The sequence below is a fragment of the Mesoplodon mirus genome (assembly GCF_964341445.2).
Source record: "Mesoplodon mirus genome assembly, chromosome: 3".
Classification (NCBI taxonomy): Eukaryota; Metazoa; Chordata; class Mammalia; order Artiodactyla; family Ziphiidae; genus Mesoplodon; species Mesoplodon mirus.
In genome coordinates this window covers 128974228-128998248 of record NC_138978.1, presented here as the reverse complement: position 1 = coordinate 128998248, position 24021 = coordinate 128974228, and the positions used below count along the sequence as shown (strand labels likewise).

Genomic DNA, 24021 nt, shown 5'->3' with positions numbered 1-24021 from the left:
TACTGGCACAAAAATAGACGCATATACCAGTGGAACAGAATAGCCCAGAAATGAGCCCACAATTATATGGCCAATTAAAGACAAAGGAGGCAAGAATATACAATGGGGAAAATTTAACCTCTTAAATAAATAGTGTTTGGAAAACGGGACAGCTACATGAAAGAATCAAACTGACCCACTTCCTCACACCACAAAAATAAACTCAAAATAGATTAAAGACCTAAATGAAAGATATGGAACCATAAAACCATAGTTCTTTGAATATGTTTCTGCAGGGAAGGGAAACAAAAGCAAAAATAAGTAAATCAAACTAAAAACCTATTGTGCAGTGAAGGAAATTATCAACAAAACAAAAAGGCTGACTACTGAATGGGAGAAAATATTTCCAAATGATATATTTGAGAAGGGGTTAATATCCAAAATATACAAAGAACTCATACAACGTTATATCAAAGAACCAGACAACACAGTTAAAAAATGGGCAGAGGACCTGAATAGACATTTTTCCAAAGAAGATGTACAGATGGCCAACAGTCACATGAAAAGATGCTCAAGACTGAGCTCTGCCCACCAGAGCAACACCCAGCTCTACCCACTACCAGTCCCTCCCATCAGGAAACGTTCACAAGCCTCTTAGTTAGCCTAATCCACAGGAGGGCAGACAGGAGAAGCAAGAAGAAGTACAATCCTTCAGCTTGTGGAACAAAAACCACATTCACAGAAAGATAGAAAACATGAAAAGGCAGAGGGCTATGTACCAGATGAAGGAACAAGATAAAACCCCAGAAAAACAACTAAATTAAGTGGAGATAGGCAACCTTCCAGAAAAAGAATTCAGAATAATGATAGTGAAGATGATCCAGGACCTCAGAAAAACAATGGAGGCAAAGATCGAGAAGATGCAGGAAATGTTTAACAAAGACCTACAAGAATTAAAGAACAAACACCTAGAAGAATTAAAGAACAAACAAACAGATGAACAATACAATAACTGAAGTGAAAACCACACTAGAAGGAATCAAGAGCAGCATAACTGAGGCAGCGGAACGGATAAGTGACCTGGAAGACAGAATGGTGGAATTCGCTACCGCGGAACAGAAGAAAGAAGAAAGAATGAAAAGAAATGAAGACAGCCTAAAGGACCTCTAAGACAACATGTAATGCAACAACATTTGCATTATAGGGGTCCCAGAAGGAGAAGAGAGAAAGGACCCGAGAAACTATTTGAGGAGATTATAGTTGAAATTTTCCCTAAGATGGGAAAGGAAATAACCACCCAAGTCCAGGAAGCAGAGAGAGTCCCAGGCAGGATAAACCCAAGGAGAAACACGCCAAGACACATAGTAATCAAATTGACAAAAATTAAAGACAAAGAAAAATCATTGAAAGCAACGAGAGAAAAATGACAAATAACATCCAAGGGAACTTCCATAAGATTAACGGCAGATTTCTCAGCAGAAACGCTACAGGCCAGAGGGGAGTGGCATGATATACTTAAAGTGATGAAAGGGAAGAACCTACAACCAAGATTACTGTACCTGACGAGGATCTCATTCAGATTTGACGGAGAAATCAAAAGCTTTACAGACAAGGAAAAGCTAAAAGAATTCATTACCACCAAACCAGCTCTACAACAAATGCTAAAGGAACTTCTCTAAGTGGGAAACACAAGAGAAGAAAAAGATGTACAAAAACCCATAACAATTAAGAAAATGGTAATAGGAACATACATATCGATAATTACCTTAAACGTGAATGGATTAAATGCTCCAACCAGAAGACACAGGCTTGCTGAATGGATACAAATACAAAAGCCATATATATGCTGTCTACAAGAGACCCACTTCAGACCTAGGTACACAAACAGACTGAAAGTGAGGGGATGGAAAAAGATATTCCATGCAAATGGAAATCAAAAGAAAGCTGGAGTAGCAATACTCATATCAGATAAAATAGACTTTAAAATAAAGAATGTTACAAGAGACAAGGAAGGACACTACATAGTGATCTAGGGACCAATCCAAAAAGAAGATATGACCATTATAAATATATATGCACCCAACATAGGAGCACCTCAATACATAAGGCAACTGCCAACAGCTATAAAAGAGGAAATCATCAGTAAGACAATAATAGTGGGGGACTTTAACACCTCACACCAATGGACAGATCATCCAAAATGAAAATAAATAAGGGAACAGAAGCTTTAAATGACACAATAGACCATGTAGATTTAATTGATATTTATAGGACATTCCATCCAAAAACAGCAGATTACACTTTTCTTCTCAACTGTTCACAGGACATTCTCCAGGATACATCACGTCCTGGGTCACAAATCAATCCTCAGTAAATTTGAGAAAGTTGAAATCATCTCAAGCATCTTTTACTGCCACAACGTTGTGAGATTAGAAATCAATTACAGGAAAAAGTTAAAAAACATAAACACATGGAGGCTAAACAATACATTACTAACCAAGAGATCACTGAAGAAATCAAAGAGGACATCAAAAAATACCTAGAGACAAATGACAATGAAAACACAACAATCCAAAACCTGTGGTATGCAGCAAAAGCAATTCTAAGAGGGGAATTTATAGCAATACAATCTTACCTCAAGAAACAAGAAAATTCTTAAATACACAACCTAACCTTACACCTTAAGAAACTAGAGAATGAAGAACAAAGAAAACCCAAAGTTAGTAGAAGGAAAGAAATCATAAAGACCAGTGCAGAAATAAATAAAATAGAAACAAAACAATAGCAAAGATCAATAAAACTAAAAGCTGGTTCTTTGAGAAAATAAACAAAATTGATAAACCATTAGCCAGACTCATCAAGAAAAAGAGGGACAGGACTCAAATCAATAAAATTAGAAATGAAGTTACAACAGACACCACAGGAATACAAAGCATCCTAAGAGACTACTACAAGCAACTCTATGCCAATAAAATGGACAACCTGGAAGAAATGGACAAATGCTTAGAAAGGTATAACCTTCCAAGGCTGAGCCTGGAAGAAAGAGAAAATATGAACAGACCAACCAAAAGTAATGAAATTGAAACTGTGATTAGAAATCTTCCAACAAACAAAAGTCCAGGACCACATGGCTTCACAGGTGAATTCTGTCAAACATTTAGAGAAGAGCTAACACCCATCCTTCTCAAACTCTTCCAAAAAATTGCAGAGGAAGGAACACTGCCAAACTCATTCTATGAGGCCACCATCATCCTGATAGCAAAACCAGACAAAGATACTACGGAAAAAGAAAATTACAGACCAATATCACTGATGAATATAGATGCAGAAATCCTCAACAAAATAGTAGCAAACAGAATCCAACAACAGATTAAAAGGATCATACACCATGATCAAGTGGGATTTATCCCAGGGATGGAAGGATTCTTCAGTATATGCAAATTAATCAATGTGATACACCATATTAATAAATTGAATAATTAAAACCATATGATCATCTAAATAGATACAGAAAAAGCTTTCGACAAAATTCAACACTCATTTATGATAAAAACTCTCCAGAAAGTGGGCATGGAGGGCACCTACCTCAACGTAATAAAGGCCATATACGACAACCCCACAGCCAACATCATTCTCAATGGTGAAAAACTGAAAGCATTTCCTCTAAGATCAGGAACAAAATAAAGATGTCCTCTCTCACCACTATTATTCAACATAGTTTTGGAAGTCCTAGCCATGGCAATCAGAGAAGAAAAAGAAATAAAAGGAATACAAATTGGAAAAGAAGAAGTAAAACTGTCACTGTTTGCAGATGACATGATACTATACATAGAGAATCCTAAAGATGCCACCAGAAAACTACTAGAGATAATCAATGAATTTGGTAAAGTTGCAGGATACAAAATTAATGCACAGAAATCTGTTGCATTCCTATACTCTAATGATGAAAAATCTGAAAGAGAAATTAAGGAAACACTCCCATTTACCATTGCAACAAAAAGAATAAAATACCTAGGAATAAACCTACCTAAGGAGACAAAAGACCTGTATGCAGAAAACTATAAGACACTGATGAAAGAAATTAAAAATGATACCAACAGATGGAGAGATATACCACGTTCTTGGATTGGAAGAATCAATATTGCAAAAATGACTGTACGACCCAAAGCAATCTACAGATTCAATGCAATCCCTATCAAATTTCCAATGGCATTTTTTACAGAACTAAAACAAAAAATCTGAAAATTGTATAGAGACACAAAAGACCCCGAATAGCCAAAGCAGTCTTGAGGGAAACAAACAGAGCTGGAGGAATCAGACTCCCCAACTTCAGACTATACTACAATGCTACAGTCATCAAGACAATATGGTACTGGCACAGAAACAGAAATATAGATCAATGGAACAGGATAGAAAGCCCAGAGAGAAACCCACGCACCTATGGTCAACTAATCTATGACAAAGGAGGCAAGAATATACAATGGAGAAAAGACAGTTTCTTCAATAAGTGGTGCTGGGAATACTGGACAGCTACATGTAAAAGAATGAAATTAGAACACCCTCTAACACCATACACAGAAATAAACTCAAAATGGATTAGAGACCTAAATGTAAGACTGGACACTATAAAACTCTTGGAGGAAAACATAAGGAGAACACTCTTTGACATAAGTCACAGCAAGATCTGTTTTGATCCACCTCCTAGAGTAATGGAAATAAAAACAAAAATAAACAAATGGGACCTAATGAAACTTAAAAGCTTTTTCAAAGCAAAGGAATCTACAAACAAGACGGAAAGACAACCCTCAGAATGGGAGAAAATACTTGCCAACGAATCAGCAGACAAAGGGTTAATCTCCAAAATATATAAGCCACTCATGCAGCTCAATATTCAAAAACAAAACAACCCAATCCAAAAATATGCAGAAGACCTAAATAGACATTTCTCCATATTAGACATACAAATGGCCAAGAAGCACATGAAAAGCTGCTCAACATCACTAATTATTAGAGACATGCAAATCTAAACTACAATGAGGTATCATCACCTCACACCAGTTAGAATGGGCATCATCAGAAAATCTACAAACAGCAAATGCTGGAGAGGGTGTGGAGAAAAGGGAACCCTCTTGCACTGTTAGTGAGAATGTAAATTGATACAGCCACTATGGAGAGCAGTATGGAGATTCCTTAAAAAACTAAAAATAGAATTACCATATGACCCAGTAATCCCACTACTAGGCATATACCCAGAGGAAACCATAATTCAAAAATATACATGCACCTGAATGTTCATTGCAGCACTATTTACAGTAGCCAGGTCATGGAAGCAACCTAAATGCCCATCGACAGATGAATGGGTAAAGAAGATGTTATATATATATATATATACAATGGAATATTACTCAGCCATCAAATGGAGTGAAATTAGGTCATTTGTAGAGACGTGGATGTATCTAGAGACTGTCATACAGAGTGAAGTAAGTCAGAAAGAGAAAAACAAGTATATTAACGCATATATGTGGAACCTAGAAAAATGGTGCCGATGAACCAGTTTGCAGGGCAGAAATAGAGACAGATGTGGAGAACAAATGTATGGACACCAAGGGAGGAAAGTAGTCATGGGATGGTGGTGGTGGGATGAACTGGGAGATTGGGATTGACATGTATACACTAATATGTATAAAATGGATAATAAGAACCTGCTGTATAAAAAAATAAAATCAAAGAAAAAAACAACAACTGAAATGTAAGTCTTCCTCCCTGACCAGAATCTTGATTCCTCAGTTCCCTTCTCTATAGGGGAATTTCTTGGGTATCTTTCCAGAAATATTTAAAAATTATGGCACCGAGCACTAGCTCAGATCTTAGCGTATGATCTCCTTGCATTCTTTTTTCCCATACACAAATGAGGAGTATACAGCACCATTCTGCTTTTTTAAAAAAGAAAGAAAGAAAGAAAAGATGCTGAACATCACTAATGGTCAGGGAAATGCAAATGAAGACCACAATGAGATATCACTTCATACCCGTTTGAATGGCTTGTATCAAAAAGATAACAAATAGCAAGTGTTGGTGAGGACGTGGAGAAAAGGGAACCCTTCTGCTCTGTTGGTGGGAATGTAAATAGGAGCAGTCACTATGTGAAAATAGTATGGAGATTCCTCAAAAAAGCAGAAGTAGAACTACCATATGATCCAGCAATTCCACTCCTGGGTATTTATCTGAAGAAAAGGAAAATAGTAATTCAAAATGATACATGCACCCCTGTGTCTATTGCAGCATTATTTATAATAGCCACGATATGGAAGCAAGCTAAGTGCCCATCAGTAGATGAATGGATAAAGATGATGTGTTCTATACACACACACTCGCGCGCACGCAGATACATGCATATACAGTGGAATATTACTGAGCCATAAAACGATTGGAAACTTGCCATTTGTGATAACATGGATGGACGTGGAGAGTGTTATGCTTAGTGAAATAAGTCAGAGAAAGACAAATACTGTATGATTTCAGTTACATGTGGCATCTAAAAAACTAAATAAGTGAACAAACATAACTAAAGAGAAACAGAGTCATAGATAGAACAAACAGGTGGTTGACAGAGGGGAATGGGATGGGAGGAGGAGAGAAATAGGTGAGGGAGATTAAGAGGTACAAGTTTTCAGTTACAAAATAAATGAGTCACAGGTATGAAATGTACAGTGTGGGGAATATAGTCAACAACTACGTGATATCTTTGTAATGATGACAGATGACAATGAGATGTATCATGGTGATCACTTTGAAATATATAGAAATATCGAATCACTAGGTTGTATACCAGGAACTAACAGTATCGCAGGTCAATTATACTTCATAAACAAACAAACTCATAGAGAAAGATCAGATTTGTGGTTACCAGAGTTGTGGGGTGGTGGGAAGGGGAATTGGGTGAAGATGGTCAAAATGTACAAACTTCCAATTACAGGATAAGCAATTACTAGGGATGTAGTGTATAACATGATAAATATAATTAACAGCTATATGTTATATGTGAAAGTTGTTAAGAGAGTAAATCCTAAGAGTTCTCATCACAAAGAAAACACTTTTTTCTATTTCTTTAATGTTTAATCCATATGAAATAAATTTATTGTGGGATTCATTTCGTGCTTTATGTAAGTCACATTGTTAGGCTGTACACCTGAAAGTTATACAGTGCTGTATGTCAATTACATCTCAATAAAACTGGAAGAAAAAAATTTTAATAAGTAAATAATATAACTTAGAAAGTGGATCTAGCAGGAACTGTGACCATTATGCATCTATACTGTCTAAATAACTGAGGTAATCACATGGCGTGTTTTCATTTCCATTATTTCACAGGACCCTTCTTAGACCTCCTTTAGATAATGGAGTCATAAATTCTGTCCTTTTTCCTTACTTTGGAAAATCCTGCCCTTCTTTGGCCATATCCTTCAAGGGTTTTATTTAAATTCCCTCTACAGAAAATGAGCATTATAAAATTCAATTTTTCAAAGAGGAAGTATAGAGTAATATTTGATAATTATGTGGGAAGAATTTAATGAAGTATAGAATTTGAGAGGTTAGCCTTATCACAGTTTATATGAAATTAAATAACTTGATTGGACACAGTATTGTGGCTGGAGAAAAAGGAAAGAAAACAGTATTTCTCTTAGTCTCTTTGTAGTTCTCTATACAAAGCTTATGTTCCTACATTGGCACTACTACCATTGTGGTTAGAAAATTAGAAGGCAGAAGAATCATCCATGTTTTCACAAATACTGTTCCTGCAAAATAAAATGGCAGGCCATCTCTAGGCCTCGTACTTCCAGAGTCCAAACGACATAAAATGTATAGAAGAGAATTTTCTAAAATATAAGGAATCACTGTAGGTGATTATTTGTAGAAAGCACAACACTTGGAATTTTAATGCTGAATACACTACTGGATATAACTGCAATACTATAGTAAGTAAATTAATCCCTGTGCTGTAGGAGTTATGATCTAATAAAGATACGACCCTTCACCAGTCACTATAATGCAACCCCGTCTAACTATGGTTTAATGCAAGACCATAGACCATATATAGGATTTAGAGGAAAGTAAGTTTACTTCAGGCTCATGTTGTAGAGAAATATATGAATTTTTTTTAGGGTAGAACTTAACTAGACAGATGGGAGGAAATTTTTTTCTTTTTTAATTTTCTTGGCTGCTCTGTGCAGTATGTGGGATCTTAGTTCCCCAACCAGGGATCGAAGCTGAGCCCCTTGCACTGGAAGTGCGGAGTCTCAACCACTGGACAGCCAGGGACGTCCCGGGAGGAAAAGTTTTTATCTGTTAGAATTTGTAATTGCTCAGAAAGGCGCAGAGTATTAATACTAGGGAGATACAGAATTGGCCAGCTTGGCTAGAGCAGTGGATTTATTTAGAAGGCAGTAGAAGACAGGGTTCTGGGCAAACTCCCCAACCTTTTTGGAACCAGGGACCGGTTTCGTGGAAGACAATTTTTCCAGGATCGGGGGTGTGGTGTTTCAGGCAGTAACGTGAGCGATGGGGAGCAATGGGGAGCGGCAGATGAAGCTTCGCTTGCTTGCCCATCACTCACCTCCTGCTGTGCAGCCCGGTTCCTAACAGGCCGCGGACCGCTATAGGTCTGCAGCTCGCGGGTTGGGGACCCCTGCTCTAGAGGGGTGGCAGGAGGCAACTTCAGTCATGGTATGCACACGCTAAATTACTGAGAAAGATCCTTTCCAAGCTGGACTAGCTGAAGGTATGTACAGATGCAAACAGTCTATTCAATTTCAATATGAATATTAGAACTGATGCTGAGATTTCAGTGAAGGGTGAAGTTATAATGTGTAACATTTAAAGTTTTAAACTTTGGTGTGTCATTTCAGGAGCTGTGGGCCAAGGATTTATTCACTGATTTTTTTTCCCCCAAGTTTGTGTTACTTCTTTTTATTAGGAAAAAAGCTTCTGTGGCCATTAGTTCTGGACATCTGAATTCCTTCTGCTCTGCTGGGATCCAGAAGTAGTTCTAAAGTTATCAGACCAAGAATTTAGAGAGGAAGGCTTAATTTCTTTAGCCTTTCATATGATAAACACATTTACCTTCCTATTTAGTTCTTTCATTTTGCATAAGACATGACTTCAGGTTATAGTTAATTCGTTTGTCCTTTGGGAGAATCAAGTTTTTGGTCAGATTTTAACCTACATACTTTTCTTTAGATCTCTCTTTTTTTATATTCTTAATTATAATTCTTAATTAAGAATATAAATTATATTCTTAATTGATAATATAAATTAAAAAGTTATATAGATCTAATAGAATTGCTTCTATTAACTAATTGCTAATAGAAACAATCAGATGTCAGCACAATCTTAATTTATTGAGGAGAATAACTTGTGGTTTCTGTGGGGTTTTTTTTAATGTAATTAGCTTTATTTGAAAATTTTATGATTAACAGGCATAATTGTTTTAAGGTGTTCTACCATGATGGAAATTTATCCTAACATAGACATTTTATTTACCTCTCAAAGGACTTTCTTCAGGAGATACCACACCCTTTATGCAAGAAAATATATTACATGCAGCCATACATGCTGTTAGTGATGAAGAGTCTGCAGAAGTAAATGCTAATGATCAACTAGAAGCCCCGAAGCTGGTTCTGCAATCTCTGTTCTCACTTATACGGGGTGAAGTTGAGCAGTTGGATTCAAGAGCACTTCCCCTTTGCCTTCATCAGGTATCATGTTAAACCCTTCACTTTCAGCCTCACTGAAATTCTGGAACCAATATTTGTAATAATCTAAAATCCTATTCTCTGTAATTGATTCTACCCCACCTGTCATTGGTGAGTCTGAGAGGAGGTGACCCTGGATCAGTGGCTGGTAGGAAATTTGGCATATCACTGACTCGTGGCCACACATTGGCTTGGATCATCAATCTATAGTTCATACTGTTGCTAACTTCTTTTGCTTAGTGAATAAGCCGTGTACAAATAAGAGTGAATGTAGTGAGTGCTTAATAAGTACCAACAAGGTACCAAAAACTAAGCTAGACGCTAAGGAAACAGATTATGTAACAGAGCATGTCCTTAAGAGAGGCACTGTGGAATAGGAGAAACAGTTTGTAGATAACTAATTGTAGAAGTCTGTACAAAGCATTAGAGTAGATATGTGTTTAAGGTTCAGTAAAAGCACAAAATGCATGATTAACTTTGTCCTTTGGACATTAGGGCCAAAAAAGGTGATTCTTGAGCTGGGTTTTGCAGGATGTGTAGGCTCTCACTAGATGAACAAAGTGAGCTGGTACAGAAAGAGAGAACAGTCCCTGCAAAGACATGACTGGGTTGTTGTTGAAGATTAAGATGTAAAAGAGACAGGAATTAAGACTGGGTAGCTTGTGCCATTAAGGGCTTACTTTTAGGGGTTGAGAGCCTTTTTTAAAAAAATTTATTTTATTTATTTATTTTTGGCTGCGTTGGGTCTTTGTTGCTGTGTGGGGGCTTTCTCTAGTTGTGGCGAGCCGGGGCTACTCTTCATTGCGGTGCATGGGCTTCTCATTGAGGTGGCTTCTCTTTGTTGGGGAGCATGGGCTCTAGGCGCACGGGCTTCAGTAGTTGTGTCACGTGGGCTCAGTAGTTCTGGCGCACATGCTTAGTTGCTCCGCGGCATGTGGGATCTTCCTGGACCAGGGCTTGAACCCGTGTTCCCTGCATTGGCAGGCGGATTCTTAACCACTGTACCACCAGGGAAGCCCGAGGCTGAGAGCTTTTAATTATGCAGGTGCCAGAATTTGAATTTTAGAAAAATAACTCTTTTGATGATTGGGAGGGTAAGCTAGAAGGTGGAGAGCCTGGAGACTGGGAGATCTTTAGGACAGTGATGAGGAAGATACACAAGAGATAATTCCGAAAAGATTAAGATATTTATGAACTGTGTTTTATTTTCTTTTAAAATGAAAATAATTTGTATATGGGTGTGGAAAAAGCTTCACTTTTTATTTCACTCCTGTTTCATTTAACTTTTGCAGTGAGCAGTGAATAATTTTTAAGAAGTAAAACAGCTTTTGTCCTAAGGCAGGAAAACATATATTCTTACAAATTTATGTTACCTCCTTGGTGGACTTGAAGAATGCCTTTGAGAAAATGTGTACTACTTTTTGACCTCTAATGTGTTACTGACATATATGGTATATGTTTACCATAGTTGAGAACTGTAGTTGAGAACCACCAATATTAAGGCAGCTTTCTAATCCTTCAGCCTTCCTTGAATTTGTACAGTGGATTGAGTTTGTAAAGGGTATTTGCATTAACTGTTATTTCATTCTCCAAACAATCTAGAGAGGTAATTATTATCACCATCTTTACAAGTAGGGAGGCTGAGACTCCCTCAAAAAGCAAGTTCCTTATAATTCTAGGGCTACAATTTGTTAGTTCCATTCAATGAATCTGTTTTGGGGACAACTTGGGAGAAATTTGAATATGGACTGTATATTAAATAATACTGTTGCATCAGTGTCAGATTTCTTGAGATTGATAATGGAATTGAAGATCATGTAGGAGAGTATCTTTATTCTTGGGAGATACATGTGCAGGTAGTACTTAGGAGTGAAGTGACATAATTCCTGCAGCTTAAGATATTTCAGTGGGAAAAAATATGTAAGGGAGGGAAAGACAGAGAGAGAAAGCAAATTTGGTGAAATGTCAATAATTGACGAATCTAAATAAAAGGTATATGGCTGTTGATTTTACTGTTCTTTGAACTCTTCTGTAGAATTTCGATAAGTTGGGGAAAAGGACATTTGGAGTAAATGGAAATAGCAAGTGTAGTAAAATCTTTTCAAGCAGTTTATGTCACTGGGCTATTACATTAAAGGTAAGAAGAATGCTTTCTTCTACAGGCAGGTGATCCTACAGCTGAAGCAGATCTAGTAGAAAATCACATTTTTAGGCAGGAAGACAATAACAGTCTTGATCAGATGAAGATTTTTTTTTTATGTCTCAAAGTAAAATTCTACCTTCATCCCCCAGGAACATGTCAGTTTGCTGGGTCCCATATGTTATGCTTCTTATATATCTCAGCAATCTGTCCTCTCCTGGCAAAGGAGCTTAGAAAGTATAGTGAGTTATTTTTTTTAATGCCACTTTTTTTTTAATTTATTTAATTAAAAATATATATTTATTTATTTACTTAGGCTGCACTGGGTCTTAGTTGTGGCATGCGGGATCTTCGTTGCAGCATGTATGTGGGATCTAGTTCCCCAACCAGGGATTGAACTGGGGCCCACTGCATTGGGAGTGCAGAGCCCTACCCACTGGACCACCAGGGAAGTCCCTAGAGTGATGGTTTTAAAGTATGAGCTTTGACTCTACCACTAACAAGCAAAGTAGCTTTTAATTTCTTTTCCTGTAAAGCTGTAGAGGACTCAGTGAAATAATGCAGTAAAAGTACTTAACATAGTACTTGGTACACTTAACATAAAAGCTAAATAAATATTAAGCATTATAACTATATTTCTTTGTCACTAATTCAAACATTGCTTGTTGGAAAGAGATGCTGAAGCCTGCAGTAAGCTGAGACATCAGGGCAACAGGAGTCAGCTGATGGCTGCCTTCCTCAGCCCAAGAATACAAAATATCCTGTCACCTCCCCAGGGAGACACAAATCAGGGAGAAGTGGAGTGTTTGTTTCATTATTTAGTAATTCCCAATATCTCATACTGTGCCTTTCACTGGGATTGAAAGTTGTTGACATTTTGCCAGATTTTCGTTTTCCTCCTACCCTCCAACCCCTCTCCACACACATATTTTCCACTGACACATTTTAAAGTAATTTTCAGGTATTATATCACTTCACCCTTAAATATCAATACTTGTGCATAAATTTCCCAAGAACAATGATACTCTCCTACATAACCTACAATGCCATTATCAACCCCAAGAAATGAGACATTGGTTTAATATTATTTAACATACAGCCTATACTTGTTTCCCTCAAGTTACTCCACAAATATTCTTTATAACTAGTTTTCCCCAGATCCAGTGAAGGAGCACACATTGGAAAGATTCTTTAGTCTTTGGTAATCCAGAACAATTCCCTGCCTTTTGTTTTGTTTTGTTTATTTGCTTGTTTGTTTATACTTTTATAACATTGACACTTCTGAAGACTCAAGAATTCTTGTAAAATTTCCCATAATTAGGATCTGCCTGATTATTTCTTCATGATTTGATTCAGGTTAAAATATATTGGCCAAGAATTCTACCTAGGTAACATTCCATACTCAGTTCTCTTTTTTTTTTTTTTTTTTTTTTTTTTTGCGGTATGCGGGCCTCTCACTGTTGTGGCCTCCCCCGTTGCGGAGCACAGGCTCCGGATGCGCAGGCCCAGCGGCCATGGCTCACGGGCCCAGCCGCTCCGCGGCATATGGGATCCTCCCAGACTGGGGCACGAACCCGTATCCCCTGCATCGGCAGGCGGACTCTCAACCACTGCGCCACCAGGGAGGCCCCTCAGTTCTCTTTTGAACTCACTCCAATCTGGCCTTTGTGCCAACTACTCCATCAAAATTGCATTGTAAAGGCCAGGCATTACCTCCATGTTGCGTGCCCATGTGAACCTAGTGGTCAGTCCTCAGTTTTCATCTTACTGGAAGTATCGGAGTCTCTGAGAAGTTGACCACATACTCTATTTTACAGCATTTTCTTTTTTTTGCCTTTTAGGACCCCTCACTTTTGGCTTTTACATCTTACCTCACTGGACGTACCTTCTCTGGCTCATTTGTTGAGTCCTCCAAGTTTTACTAATTCTTAAACATTGAAGTGCTTCAGGATTCAATTCTGAACTACAGACTTAAACATCCAGCTTCCTGAGGCAGCTCATGGGCATTTCAAACTTAAGATGCCCAAAATCAAACTTTGATTTTTTTCTCCAAAATCTTTTGCTTTCCTAGTCTTCCCCCTTTTGTTAAATGGCAACTCCATCCCTCCAGTTGCTGAAACCAAATACTTTGAAGTCATCCTTCACTTTTCCCCACGTCCAAATCCAATCAGCAAGTCCTGCCACTCTATTTCAAAATATATCCAGATTCTGACCTCTTCTTACCTCCTTCATTGCCACCATCTCAGTGCAAGACATTATCAAATCTCACTTGGATTCTTGCAGTAAACTAATTGTAGAAACCTCCTTGCTTTACCTTTACTTCCATTTAAGTTTTTTTCTCTCTACACAGCAGTCATTGTGATTCAGATAAAATGTTACGTCAGATCATGTTACTTCTCTGCTCAAAGCCATCCACTGACTTCTCTTCACATTCAGAGTAAAAGCCAAAATCCTTACCATGGCCTACGAGGTCCTACATGATTTGGCCCTGTTACCTCTTAGACCTTAATTCCTAAAACTCTCCTTCTTGTTCACTCCTTTCCAGGTACACTGGCCTCCTAGCAGTTTGTCAGATATACCAAGAATGTTCCTACATCAGGGTCTGTGGTACTTCCTTTCCATCCTTTCTCAGGAAGCTGCTAGATGATGTACTCCATCAAAACAAGGGAGTAAACCAAGGAACAGGAAGATTGAGATATAGGAAACTGGGGATGCTACCAGGAGAGAGGTGAAGGGAATCTCTAGGTAAAAGGAGATTCTAAGATGACAGCTTTGTACCAAGAAGGAGAGAGTAACACTTCTATTTGAGCAGATCAGAAGGGTCTGGGGAGGAACTTTTATATCATTTTCCTATTTCTGAATATTTGCGGTATCTGAATGTATTGAGGGAAGATTTAGACTCTTGGTGGACTGTTTAGAGTTGTATAAGTGATAAGTGCATGGAAAACTTTTTTTTTTTTTAAAAAGGGGAAAAAAAACTCCAGGGGAAACAAAAAGTTTTCAGGAAAGGAAAAATAATGAGTTTACTACTTGGTTTAACTCATAATAAGGTAAACATTAAACGTTTATCTACCTATTACTACAATATAATAACGTGGGATAGGTGAATATGTGAGAGAAAGTGTGTGTCGTATATGTTTGTAGGGTTTGGATGGGGAGGAGCAAAAGACCCAATCCTCATTTTCTAAAACTGAAAAAATCAAGAAATAGCAAATACAAGCATAATGTTTAGAGATACAGCAAAAAAAAAATATTTTTAAACAGATAAGAGAAATCTAAGTGCTTGCTCCTGAAGAAAGGAGAATAGGCAAGAAGGGTAGGGCCTTTTTTAACACACCTCATAGAACTATTTGGCTCCTTAAACCGTATACATGAGTAATCTTGATAAAAATAAGAGCTAAAAGCAGAAATTTATAATTCAGGCATAAGGTGAGAATAGCATCTAGGTTAAGGTGGTGACAGTGTAAATCCAGAGGGGTGAATTTGAAATCTTTTTTTTTTTTTGTGTGTGGTATGCGGGCCTCTCACTGTTGTGGCCTCTCCCGTTGTGGAGCACAGGCTCCGGACGCGTAGGCTCAGCGGCCGTGGCTCACGGGCCCAGCCGCTCCGCAGCATGTGGGATCCTCCCGGACCGGGGCACGAACCCGTGTCCCCTGCATCGGCAGGTGGACTCTCCACCACTGCACCACAAGGGAAGCCCGAATTTGAAATCTTGATGGAAGGACTTGGTGTAGATAGTTAAAAAAAAGGGATGAAGAGGAAATCAGAGATAAATAATGCGAGGATATCCAGTTGAAAGGAATGGTGGTACCACTAACAAATAAGGAAGTATGGATGGGAAGAGTTAATTAGGGGACAATTATATTATTTTTAACATGATATTATATGGATGAATATATGCTAAAGGCCATTTGATATAATGACTACGATTACTTTAGATATACACTTATACTTTTAGCTCTTGGAACTCTTGAAGATTCCATTTAAAAATTATTTTTCTTGGGTTTGAGTAATCTTCCTACACTGACTTAGTTAATATGACTGCAGGTTAGCTTTAAATATGTAACTGAAGCCATAAACGTAGAAGTTTCTCATATAGAAGTAAGAAGAAAAAGATCAAGTGCTGTACTCTGTGCTCAGTGAGCTTATACTGAAACTCATCGCAGACTCAGGCCCGATATGGCTCCGCTAGGATCCTTGAAGCCACTCTGTAAGACTATGGCCGAAAAACCACACCTTCCTAATTCCCTTTCTTTTTGTTTCTGGTAGGTAAAAGAAGCCTGAAACCAAGAGAACCTTAAAATTATTACCATCCCAAAGTGATTTTCAACTTACTTCTTCACATAATTCTACTCTGCCTCTCTCACTTCTGGTCCAGAGTCAGACTCGAAAACCATTTTAAGCACTTACTGCTATGTGCTGGGCACTGTGCTAGATGCAAATTCCCTCTCTTAGTCCTTACAGCAGCCCTGTCTCAGAGTCGTAGGTATTATTGTCCCTATTTTACAGGTAAGGAAGCTGAGTTTGAGACATGAAATGACATGTCCAGGGTCACACAGCTGGTAGTGGCAAAGCTTGGACTAGAACTCAGTCAGGTTATTCACTTTCAAACCTCACGTTTTTCTGTTCTACCAGGCTACCTCCCAGATCTAGACATATGGGGCATCAAAGAAAATCACATTTTCTTTTGCCCTGCTAGACTTGCCAGGGGTAGGTTTTTATAGGGGAAATGATCTGTATATTTATTTTTCAAGCTGCCCTTTCACCTTGGAAATGCCTTTTGTTTTTGAGACCTTGGGTTTCATGACCCTGTCTTTTTTTATATATATATAAATTTATTTATTTATTTTTGGCTGTGTTGGGTCTTCGTTGCTGCGTGCGGGGTCTATTCTTCATTGCGGTGTGCAGGCTTCTCATTGCGGTGGCTTCTCTTGTGGTGGAGCACGGGCTCTAGGCGTGCAGGCTTCAGTAGCTGTGGCTTGCAGGCTCAGTAGTTGTGGCTCGCTGGCTCTAGAGCGCAGGCTCTGTAGTTGTGGTGCACGGGCTTAGTTGCTCCGTGGCATGTGGGATCTTCCTGGACCAGGGCTCAAACTTGTGTCCCCTGCATTGGCAGGCAGATTCTTAACCACTGCGCCACCAGGGAAGTCCCATGACCCTGTCTTTTTGGTTGCACTTATGGTACTAGACTGTCACGGAAATCTGAAAGCTAACTGATTAACAGTTTACAAAGAGGTGATTAAGTCCATCTGTATTGCTATGTTGCTCCTGGAAGAATGTTAGATATATAGAATAAATTTTAAGCTAGGCAAATATTTCCTTTAAAACTATCCTTTTTCCACTGTGGGATTTGGGAAAGACCATTCCTTTTTATTGCTAGCTTGTAGGTTTGACAAGTGCTTTATTGCTCTTTGCCTTGGCAGCTACCTGGAAAATGGAGATAGTGATCTATAAATGGAATACCTTTTTCACTAGAGACTTACTAAAAATTAGTGGAAACTGTTTGAAAGTGTAAATAAAGTACTTAATGAAATATTTTAAATATGACAGTAGTCAATTTATGCAAATATTTCTCAGCAAATACTTTCGGTTTTACTATTCTATTTATAAATGCTATACCTAAATAAAGATCTAAATAAAAGATCCCAAAGTTTTTAGAATCAAAGAATTTTTAAATTTAAAGGTGCCCTAGAATGAATCTGCTAAGTGATAAGCCTCAACTGGGTCCAGATCATGAGTCTCTGGACCCCACCCTCCCATCCAGTGCCCTTTATACTGTGCAACGCTTTGTATATATTCCAAGCATCATTGCTCAACTATTAGCACTTCGTCTGTCCTTTTCTGAAATATCAAAAGAGAATGAAAAATCAGTGTCCCATGAGGTAGTTTGTAAAACAGAAATGAAATGAATAGGTTTTAAGATTTCATGTGATATGACATATTTCAACTTTTTAATTTATGATAAAGTCATCCTTTCACTCATATTACACTTTTATAAGCCTCAGTAGCATTTCCCTCATTGTTTAGAGTTCTTACTTCTAAACTCTAATGAATCAGTGATGTTTGATTTGACTTGAAATAGAGTAGGAAGAATGAGATTGTATATGGACCAAAGAATGTCTATGTTTGCTTTTCTTGAGATAAATGACTTCAGAAATGTGTCCTGTGCCTACAGTCTGATTTTTTCTGAACTGGCGAATGTAGTTAAATAAGAGTTTTCTTAGTTCAATATCAAAGACTTTGAGAATTTCAAGGTCTTGGTTTCTTCTAAATTTGTCTTTTCATCCAAATGTTAATTTAATTTCCTCTGTTTTTTGTTTGTTTTTAACAGATAGCAGAGTCCTATTTCCAGGAGGAGGACTGTATCCTTTTCTTAATTACAAGAAGAAATTCACAGATTTCTTAGAGAACTGCTCATTTTTAAAAACTGAGATTTACATACAATGAAATGTATAATCTGTTGTTTTCACTGGGTTTTGATTGTTGTATGCACCAATGTAACCATCTCAGAAAACAAGATGTAGGGAATTTGTCACTCCAGAAAATTCTCTAGAACCACCCAAATTTGACCTCCCATGAACAAGCCCTAATTTTACCAAAATCTAAATATTTGTATGTTGGGGGGAGGGGGGAAAGCATGTTGCCAAAAAAAAAAAAAAAAAATTTGAATTTTTTTTCTTTTGAATTAAACAGAAGTACAAGTCAAGTAATATTCGTATGTTAGAGTCTGTCAAGCGTATTATACATAGTAAATCTCATAACTGTCTTATTGTAGCTATATATCAGTAAAGGGAAGATTGAGTTCTTCACTAGTAATAAACAGAAATGTTCTCAAAGGGGACTGCATGTTAACTTTTGTATAGGAAAGATTTATTCCCTTAGCTTTTAAATTTTCCTCATTTGAAATTGTTTTTGAAAGATGGCCCAATATATACTCTAGAAAGAATGTATCCTAAGTGTCTCTATTTCCCCATTTGTGTGATTTCTTTTTCCTCCTAACCTTATTGACTTTCACCACAGATTGAGGGATAAGCAGTTATCATCCTGAACCCTATCAAGTAAACTACTAAACGAAACTTCAGACAGTGGCAGTTCATTTCTAAGTCTGTATGAAATCAAATTCTTATGGAAAGGAAGCTAGAACTACCCAAATAATGAGTATGATGTAGTGCAGAGCAGATCAGCATCGCATCCCTGGGAGCTTCTTAGAAATGAAAATTCATGGGCCTTAGAATCAGAGCTTCTGGGGATCAGACCCATGAATCTCTATTTTAGCAAGATTTTCAAATAATTTTTATGTTCAGTAAAGTTTGAGAAACATTGGTATACTTTTAAGCCATGCACAGAGGAAAATGGAATTGTCTCTGCTTCTCCCTGGCCTATTTTATGATTCCTGGCATATCTTTAAGACTACAAATGAGAAAGAGAATTAAACCTCTGAGTGATCATGGGAAGGACAAAAAGGTATAACAGTGAGTTTTTTCTCTTCCTTCTTTCTGGGTCAACATTTAGAACATGGCCCAAAGGAAGGTAGACAGTTGCACAATTTATTATGACCTCATATGATGCTAAATGTGTGATACAGATGGAGAAGGCAGCAGTTTATAAGAAAATCTACCAAAAAAGTAGAAGCACATAATTATGAAAATCACTGTGGCAAGTTAATTTTTTTTAAGTGTTCAGTGAGAAACAAGTAAAGGATCACAGGCAGTTGAAATCAGAAACAAACATTTGACTAGAGGGTAACATAGTTGCTTGACAGAAGGTAATTTAAGGAGAGAAAAAAAGGCGGGGGGAACACTTAGATTACAGGATTCCACATGGGTCCTATTTCTAATTAAATTATATTTAATTGACTCTCCTAGAGATATTATTAGCAAGCAGGCATTCCTTGAATGTTAAAACCTTCTTTTTGTTTCTACTGTTTGCTGATAGAATGGAACCCAGGTAGCTACTGCATGATATGCTACATTAAAATTTACCTACTTCAAAACCAAGAAACCTTACTTAAGTTTTGTTTAAATTTAAAAGTATTTAGAGTCCTCTCATTTTTTGGTAAGCTTCAAATTTATCAACCAATATAGGACATTATTCTTTAGGCTGGATTTCTATTTTCCTCAAATTTTCTATTCAGATGAGAAAGCAATGAAATTCATTCAGCTCGAACGACTGTATCATGAGCAGTTGCTCGCAAATCTTTCTGCCATTCAAGAACAGTGGGGTGAGTACAGACTAACAGAATGTGGAATTATCAATAATCTAACAAGTTGCTCTCTAGAAAGTTAACATATTTGACCTAGTTTTAGGAAATAGACGTTTCTAGTCAAGTTAATGTTGCAAAGAAAGTAGCATTTTTACCACACGTTTATGTCAATGTAAGAAAATTTTTCTCTTTGTATTTTGTTCTTCATATCAGTGCCAAGAAAAGAACACTTGCAACTGTTTGCATTTCTTCTGATCCCTTTGTATGCCCTATTGGCTAATTTAGTCTCTGGGATAATATTTATTTAGAATGAAAAATAATCACTTAGCTATTTCTGTGTTAACTTTGGGGTTGAGAAGATACTTTTGCATGATGATCTTTATCAGTGGTGCCAGTTATCTATTTTTTCCCTCCTAAACATATTTGGTAACAGCCAGTGACTAACAAATATTTTAAATTTAGAAACAAAATGGAAAACTGTACAACCACATACAGTTACATCTTTGAGGAATTCAGAAAAAGGATTTAATGGTGAGGATTTTGAGCGGCTTGCTAAATTTTGTACAACACATCAAGAGTAAGTACTTCAGTATTTGTTTACAGTGAGTTGGAATAGAATATTGAAGAAGCACTGTAGCATTGAATATTTGAAATACAAGATTCATTTCTTTGTTTTGTTAATGCTTTCAACTGGAGAAATTAAAGTTGATAAAATGATTAGGTTCCTTTCTCAGTTTTTATCTGTTTCTTACACTAAACTCAGCAAAAGGTCTACTTTACAAAATTCAAAGCACCCTCTAATTAGAAATTTTTAAATGTAACTTCTAATTTCGATTACTTTTTGGTTAAGAGATTAGGCGATTCAGATGGAAAAATTTGTGTTAGGGTTTTTTATTATAATTGTTTTTCAATGTTTGTATGTTTGTCAATGTTTCTATGTTTTTACTATACTATGTTATAGTAAAAACACATTTTTAAGAGTAGTCTAATACTGGAAAGCAAATGCACTATGGTATTTAACCAAAATACTGTAGAAGGAAAACTCCATTTACCAGATAATTTTAAATTGTTTGATTTGTATCAAAGAGTTGGATTTTTAAAACTGAATATAGTAATAATAAAGCACTTAAATATATTTTTTAATTCATTATATGAAGACTCAGAATTTTAAAGGTGAGGGGACATGATAGTGATTAAACTAGTGCAGATTTCTGGGATGTGCAATTTTCTTGTGTTAGTCAATTTGAACCTTTGAAACAGTATTTTAATGGATTTTGCATTATAACCTAATTTCTTAGTGAGTTAAATAGGTTAACTTTTGACTTTGTAGAGGTTTTAAACAATGGAATCTTTTAAAATAGATAAAGGAGATTGTTTTCTTACTTTCAAAATTCAATATAGACACTTTTTCTGCCCTTCCCATGGAACTAATAATTTTTTAATGTGTTACAAATGTTTTAATTATTTAAAAACAAATATTTATTGAACCTAATGTGAGCATGACTTTTTTTTCTTTTTTTATTTCTCTTTTTAAATATAAGGTAACTTGCCAACACATAATTTAAAAGCTAGTCACATTGCTTCAGATCACTAGAGAATTTCTAGCTAATGAACAGTGGATAGTATAATAAGCAAAACCCCAAATTTTTATGCTTTAAATTTGATAATTTCCCAAAATTATACTCCTAAAATTTTTAATATAAAAAATATTTTTGAGTTATACATACATTAAAGTACCCAGCTTGATGAATTTGTACATGTACAGATACATAGTGTAACTACCAGTCTGACCAAGATACAGGACAGTCCAGCCCCTCAGAAATCTCCCTAATTTGTGTACGAAGTTAGTACCCATCCCCCAAAGTAACTACTGTCTGAGTTCTATAACAGTGTATTTGCCTGTTCTGTAATTTAATATAAATGTAATCACACAGAGTAGATTTTTGTATCTAGCTTCTTTTGCCCATGGTTATGTTGGTGTTACACATAGTTACATGTTATGGTAACTTGCTCTGCTTTACTGCTGTGTGGATTCAATATATGACTGTGCAGCAATTTATTTATCCATTATATTGTTAATGGACATTTGATTTGTTTCCAGTTTTTGAATTGTATGAATAAAATGGCTGTGAACATTTTTGTGTATGCTTTTTGGTGAATATATGCTTTCTTTTATCTCGGGTATTTCCTAAGGTATAATTTTTTTTTTTTTTTTTTTTTGTGGTACGCGCACCTCTCACTGTTGTGGCCTCTTCCGTTGCGGAGCACAGGCTCCGGACGTGCAGGCTCAGCAGCCATGGCCCACGGGCCCAGCCGCTCCGCGGCATGTGGGATCCTCCCGGACCGGGGCACGAACCCGCGTCCCATGCATCGGCAGGAGGACTCTCAACCACTGCGCCACCAGGGAAGCCCCTAAAGTATAATATTTAAAGATTACTTTTGTTATCCTTTTCTATGGATAATGCATATAAAATTATCTTCCACCATAATTTTAGACTATAATGACATAAACTAAAATTTTAATAATATCTGTGAAATGCTCTTGAAATACATTATTAGCAAAAGGTTGACATTTCCCCCCCGAATCTCAGTATTTACAGCTTCTATGGAGGTTTTCATTAGTTATTGGCCATCTAAGGAGATTAACACATGAGATAGCTGCACTTTGAACTGTGTGAACCAGTGGTAATGTTTCAGCAGTGGAAATGTTCTGTGCTAATATTAGAATCCAGAGAAGCTCTATTTTTTTTTTTACAACCCTTTCAGTGACATTTGTTTGGAAGCATATTGCTGCTGTAATTTTTTTTAATTCTTTTTTTTCTCTTTTTTTCTACAGTCCTCTTTTATCCAAACATAAGGTAAGAGATTTTCTTTGAAAATGTCTATAGGAAAAATGTGTCATGTTTGTTGTATGGACAGTTTTAGAAAATAATGAAACCTTCCTCAAATTATTTTCAGCTTTCTAATTTAATGTAATAGTTTCCTCCAAAGTTTTTTTTTTTTCTTCTTCTTCTTTTTAAAAAACTTTTTAGATAGCAGCTGTACAGAAGTCCCTGGGAAGGAAATGCTTTACGCAGTTAATAGTATCTGAAGATCCAAAGGAAAGAGGAGCTACAGCCAAAGAGCCGGGTATGTTTTTAAATTACAGGGGGATATAAGAGATATGCCTGCCTCTTATAATAAATATTCTACAAGTGTTAATCTGAGTTGCTGTGAAGGAGTTTTTTTGCGTATACCTCTCCTACACAAATAGCAAAGCAAGATTTTTTTACATTGTGTAATTCTATTTTTAGATATCTAGTAGTAGGAATGATAAAATCTGAATTCTTATAAAAACATAAAATTATTTCATGTTTTCAGTAGGTGGTTATATGTGTCTAACAGAATATGACAAGATGGTACAAATAAGCTCTGAAACAGAATTGGTTTTAGTGTATTCAGACATCCCTTTCTGTTAAAAAAAAATCAGTTTTTGTACAAACTTTATCAGAAATTTTTTCTGTAAATCTAGATATTATCAAGATAAGCTCTGTATCCTTATAGTTTATCTATAGTAATTTATTCTCTTCCTTTTTTTGTTGACTAACATATGGTATACTTTAATTTGTATTTAAGTATATATATATACTTATATATATATAATATATATTTCTATAGCATTCATAGTATATTTTATAGCACTGTGTCTTACGTCAAAAGTTAAAGATTTCTAGAAATTTTTTTTCTTACAGTAGTAATGTATGTTCATTATAAAAACTTTAGAAAATAAAGATTAATAAATGTGTTTTAGGGCATTTATTTTTCCTTGTTTATGATTTTAGTACTCATTTATATTACTGGGCTTTATGTTCCTGGGCCTGAGGGCCCTGATAGTAAACAGGCAGCATCAGGTCTTTTGACTTGAGTTGCCTGAAGAGGTAAGATGACGACGATGATGCCTGCAATTTCAC

General features: G+C 36.5%; 1 protein-coding gene across 6 annotated transcripts in view; it reads left to right on the top strand.

Moving 5' to 3' along the window:
- CNST (consortin, connexin sorting protein) overlaps positions 1-24021 on the top strand; it is a 124568-nt gene that overhangs the window by 66708 nt on the left and 33839 nt on the right. For all 6 annotated transcript variants that reach the window (XM_082615407.1, XM_082615404.1, XM_082615405.1 and 3 more), the window contains 6 exons: positions 9529-9734; positions 18200-18230; positions 20003-20089; positions 20534-20648; positions 22908-22929; positions 23104-23200. In XM_082615407.1, coding sequence (XP_082471533.1) covers positions 9558-9734; positions 18200-18230; positions 20003-20089; positions 20534-20648; positions 22908-22929; positions 23104-23200 — 529 coding nt within the window. In that variant the 5' untranslated portion in view covers positions 9529-9557. The remainder of the gene's footprint in view (positions 1-9528; positions 9735-18199; positions 18231-20002; positions 20090-20533; positions 20649-22907; positions 22930-23103; positions 23201-24021) is intronic.